At 55.4% G+C, this 4,632-nt stretch overlaps 3 protein-coding genes across 3 annotated transcripts; 2 read left to right on the plus strand and 1 right to left on the minus strand.

The window, feature by feature from the left end:
• Positions 1-388: 388 nt before the first annotated feature.
• SPRG_13707 (hypothetical protein) lies at positions 389-1,412 on the plus strand. Its single transcript, XM_012352558.1, has 3 exons — positions 389-518; positions 566-822; positions 870-1,412. The coding sequence occupies exons 2-3, from the start codon at positions 613-615 to the stop codon at positions 1,305-1,307; spliced, it is 648 nt and encodes a 215-aa protein (XP_012207948.1). The 5' UTR covers positions 389-518; positions 566-612; the 3' UTR covers positions 1,308-1,412.
• A 958-nt stretch (positions 1,413-2,370) lies between these two features.
• SPRG_13708 (hypothetical protein) lies at positions 2,371-3,428 on the minus strand. The gene is made up of 8 exons (XM_012352559.1): positions 3,373-3,428; positions 3,280-3,328; positions 3,197-3,232; positions 3,091-3,150; positions 2,949-3,042; positions 2,734-2,898; positions 2,639-2,685; positions 2,371-2,591 (listed from the first exon to the last, which is right to left on the minus strand). Exons 1-8 carry the CDS (start codon positions 3,401-3,403, stop codon positions 2,462-2,464), a joined length of 612 nt encoding a protein of 203 aa, XP_012207949.1. The 5' UTR covers positions 3,404-3,428; the 3' UTR covers positions 2,371-2,461.
• A 666-nt stretch (positions 3,429-4,094) lies between these two features.
• SPRG_13709 (hypothetical protein) lies at positions 4,095-4,616 on the plus strand (the record flags this gene model as incomplete). Its single annotated transcript, XM_012352560.1, has 1 exon — positions 4,095-4,616. A coding segment is annotated over one exon (522 nt), but the record flags the coding sequence as incomplete, so codon positions are not given.
• Between the last annotated feature and the right edge of the window lie 16 nt (positions 4,617-4,632).

Consider the following 4,632-nt stretch of genomic DNA (forward strand, 5'->3'; position numbering starts at 1 on the left):
GCGCCTGCAACACATTTATCCGGATACAAAACCGGATAACGTATGAGAATGCACCATTCCAGAAACTGCACGTGCCTTCTGCCTTCGAGCACTTCCAATGCGGTCATCGTGGCGTCACACGGAAATTCTCTCGTATCATGCAAGACGATGCATCCCGCGCTAGTGAGAGACTAGCCCATAACAATGTGTCACGCTCTAGCACTAAATAGCTGTCGGCACGAGGATAGTACTTTGCAGCGTCATCAAGCTCCGCTGCCAGCCACGCGACCCAGACGCTAAAATCACTGACGACGGAAACGCAGCGATGCTGAACCACACATCGTTGCACCACCAGATTATTCAACGCATTTCCAGCAGACTCACAATATCTCCCAGCCAGCTCTTTCAAAGACACTACGCGGCTGCATTGAGCCCGCGGCGTCCAATTACATGGCACCATTCTAGATATTTCGATACTAAGCCCAAGCAGCGATACTAAGAGTACTGTGGTCAGGCGGGCCGACGTGTGATTGATTGATGTGAGTGCCGGAATTACCTATGCAAACACATAACCTGTCAAATGCAGAGAGAACAAGGTATCTTGAACCTGTATCAAATGATATACCTGCAAGAATGTATCAAGAGATCCCAACAACAATCTTCCAGCAGGAAGCAAGCATGGACACACTCGTCCTCGCGAAGGAAGCCGCCCTGGGCAAGATGCAAGCTACCCTCGGCAAGATGCAAACGCCGGATGAAGAGATGTCGGCGAAGATGCCCGCGAAGCAGGCCCTTCATATGACCGGCTGCAACATGGACCTCGTCGACGAGGCCCTTCCGGAGGTACGTCTTCCTTCCCGACATGCACGAGATCCTATATCTTTGTCTAGGTGGAACAAGACTCGGAGGACAACGAGCCTGGCCTCGCCCTTCTGTTCAAGTGGAACGATATCGACATGCCAGTGTTCCTCGACGCTGTCAACGCTCCAGCGAGCGGTGGCAACCTTGTCCCCCCGTTCTGGATGAAGACGCTGCCTCCGAACGTCTCGTTCACTTCGTTGACAAACGATCTCTTCGAACAGCTCAAGCCCAACGCCGCCGACGACCGCGTGGCGCCGGGGTGGATTGCACCCAACACCATTGAAGAATACGGGGCCATTTTGGCAGCGCTGCGCGAAGTCGAAGCCGATCCGTTTATCCAGGCGGCCATGGCGGCCATGCCATTGGACAATTGCTTGGCCGAGACGTACCACGTGACCTTGAGTCACCACATCCACCCGAATGACCGCCACGCCCCACCGCCGCCGTTGCGCCGCGTGTTCCTTTAATCGCGTCGACCAACATGACGATTGATTTTTTCGCAAAAGACGCAGCTACAACCGTCATGTGTGTGCATCGATGCTCCCATTGCATTCATAAAACCGCTACTAAACCATCATCACATTAGTCGACAACCTTACCAAAGCACACGGCGCAAGGGCGCCGGAGGGGCTACGCGACCCAATGGACCGCCCATGAGGCGAGGTTGGTGGGCTTTGCCCGTCAAATGAAACGTCTCGGCCAAGTGTTGACCTTCTGGCACCGCCGCCATGACCGCTTGGATAGGCGGATGGACTTCAACATCGCGCAGTCAAACGCCAATATGGTGGTAATCTCCAAGCGAGTTGGGTGCGATCCAGACCGGCGCCACTCGGTGAGCGGGAGCGTTCGGCTTGAGGTGCTCGAACACGTCGTCGGTGAACGAGACAAAGGTGAAGATGTGGGACTGCGCTCGCATCCAGACAGGGGTGGGATGGTTGCCGGCAGCAATCTGGGCGTTGAGAGCGTCAAGAAACGTTGCCATTGCTGTCATGTTCCACTTGAAAAGCACTGCCGGGCTGCCGTCGTCGACCACAATATTCTTCAAGTGCTGCTGCAGTTAAAGAACGTCGTGAAGTTGAGTGTGTGGGTAAGCCTTCCTTCCCAGCTCACCGAATCTCAAATCTCTCTACTAGCTACAACAGAACTCGGACAATGATGAGGTCGACGACGTCGTCGAAGAGACCAACAGCATTACCCATCTCTTCGAGTGGAACATAACAGCGATATCCGCGTTCCTCGATGCTGTCAACGCGCAAATGACTCCCATACCCGTCTGGATGCAACCATTCTTGATCACCAAAGTCACGTTCACAACCAAGATGCTCAAATATCTAAGACACTAGCAACCACACTGTACGCATATCCGACGAGACCAGGGAGCGAGTACGCGGAGCCCGCAGCATCGATGATAATGGACGTGTGTCGTGCATGCACGCAAGAGGTACAACCTGAGCATGTGGATGGACTCCCATTCTGTCATTGCAGTGAGCTCATCTGCTCTATGCATGGCAACCAAGACAACACGAGACAGCAGGCATCTTCTTTATTACTACTGCGCGTGCATTGACACTTCAGTCGCACAAAAAACACACCCGTCGTCCGTTGTCGTTGCGCGGTGCGCTTAGCTCGACGCAGAGAAGACGTACGGCTTGGCGTTGCGGAACGTCGACATGTCGCGGATCGAGTTGGAGTGGAACTTGTACTCGATGAGCGTGTTGGAGTCGAGCATGAGGAGCTCCTTGAGCTTCTCGCTGCAAACATATAAGATGTCGAATGGGACGTGGTAGAAGGGACGTACCCGATCGCGAACCGAGCGCTGTCGTCCGTGTTGTCGGCGTTCCAGACCTACTCGCAGTCGCTTGCAAACGTGTCAAGGAAGTCCATCATGTGTACCGAGATCATGTCTTCCTTGGAGCGGATCGCCATGGCAATGCCAACGACATTGAGCGTCTCGAACGCCTCGCCGACCGCGGCGAAGCAGAGGTCCTGCCACATCTTACCGAGGACGTTGGCCTTCTTCTTGATCTTGAGGATCCAGCAGCCGCCGTTCGGGAAGGCCTATCGACACTCGTTGATACCAATCAATGGCAACAAAGACGATGACGCACTTCCCACATCGGCGCGCAGTTGGGCGCATCGCGGAACAAGTACAGGTTCGTGTCCTTGTTGAGCTGCGACGGGCGCTTCACGTGCACATAGTGGCTACCAGAACGTCATGAGCCCACGTCGTCCATCGCGCAATCATCGTACCGCCAAAAGTCTTCGACCGTGCCAAAGGCAGCGATCTTCTGCAAGTTCGACTGGTAGGTGCTAACCGCCGCCATGAGCCTCGAATGAGCATGCAATCAGTACGTACTCGAGGTCGGTGCGCTTGGGCAGCTTGCGGTCATACCTACGTTCGGGCATGAGCAGTGGCCGACATACGCATGGCTGTCATACCACAAGCACCAGCCCGTCTGGAGGCTGTGCTCCTCGTCGGCAGCAGCTTCTACAGAGGCCATGAGCATCCACCCGAGCTACGTCAGGTCGTACCGTGCTTCACTTGGGCGTCCGTGGCGGCCATCGTACAATAATAAGGTCCCTCCTCCAACCATGCAAAAACAGACCAATCACGCGCAAGCAATCGCGTCGCACCAATCACCGGCGAGAAGTCTATTGCGCAGGGGCCCCATGCAAACGGGCGCACGTGTGGCATACATACACTTGATTAATATATGCTTGCGTTTTGGGACCCCCCCTGGCCGAACACAAGAATGCAGGTAATGGCTGAATGATGGACAGTGGAGCATCTCGAGATCGTCCATGACGACCGATCGGGGGCGATGTGCCGCATTGGACTCCAGTTCTCACATGCATGGTACCTAATGGACAACTGGCGAGGGTAAGTACGCTGGTTGACGTTATGGTTAGTGTCTACGGCTACCCCTGGCCGTGCAGACGCCGTCAAGCAGGGTGTCGGCGTCCTTGGCGCCACAACATCTAGGAGGGTGCATGGAATGGACGTTGCCTGGCTGGCTTCCACCTAAGCTTAGCAAAATGTCATCCTACTTGGTCATGTACGGTCGATGCACAATCGAGTTCTTTTGCCAACTCTCATTGCCGCCAGTGTGGACTTCGCACTTCAATTGAGACGAATATGATAAACCTTTCAACCAATTTAAAAAATAGAAAAGGGATTTGTATGTCATATTAAGCAAAATGTACCGTGGTCCATCGTAACTGCCTGACGCACTTCGTGATTTGCAAGCATCCGCATGGAGAGTCCGCTTGTACCGATCCCAGTGCTCTTTGGTCCGACCGAGTATGCGTCGCCCCGCGTCTCGCCGGACGGCGCCCACCTCGCGTACCTGGCGCCGAGCAGCAATGGCATCATGAACCTCTTCGTGCGGCCCAGCTCGGGTAGCGCCACGGCGGTCCAGCTCACGACCGAGGCGAAGCGCCCGATTCGGTTCTTTCGCTGGGCGACCAATGGCACGCATGTGCTGTACGTCCAGGACGAGGACGGCAACGAGCGCTTCCATCTCTTCGCCGTTCACATTGCGACGGCGACGACGACCAACCTCACGCCGCTCGCAGACGCCAAAGTGCTCACCACGTTCCCAATGACGTCGTTCTACAACCACATCAACCGGCTCACGAGCGAGCGCTTCCCCGACGACGTCGTTATCGGCATCAACGACCGCGACCCGAAGCTCTTTGACGTCTACCGTATCAACGTTGTGACTGGCGAGCGAACGCTGCTGGCCGCCAACACGGTCCGCGCCGAAGCGTGGATCGTCGACAGCAACCTTG

This window comes from Saprolegnia parasitica, assembly GCF_000151545.1.
Source record: "Saprolegnia parasitica CBS 223.65 unplaced genomic scaffold supercont2.101, whole genome shotgun sequence".
In the NCBI taxonomy this organism is placed as follows: Eukaryota; Oomycota; class Saprolegniomycetes; order Saprolegniales; family Saprolegniaceae; genus Saprolegnia; species Saprolegnia parasitica.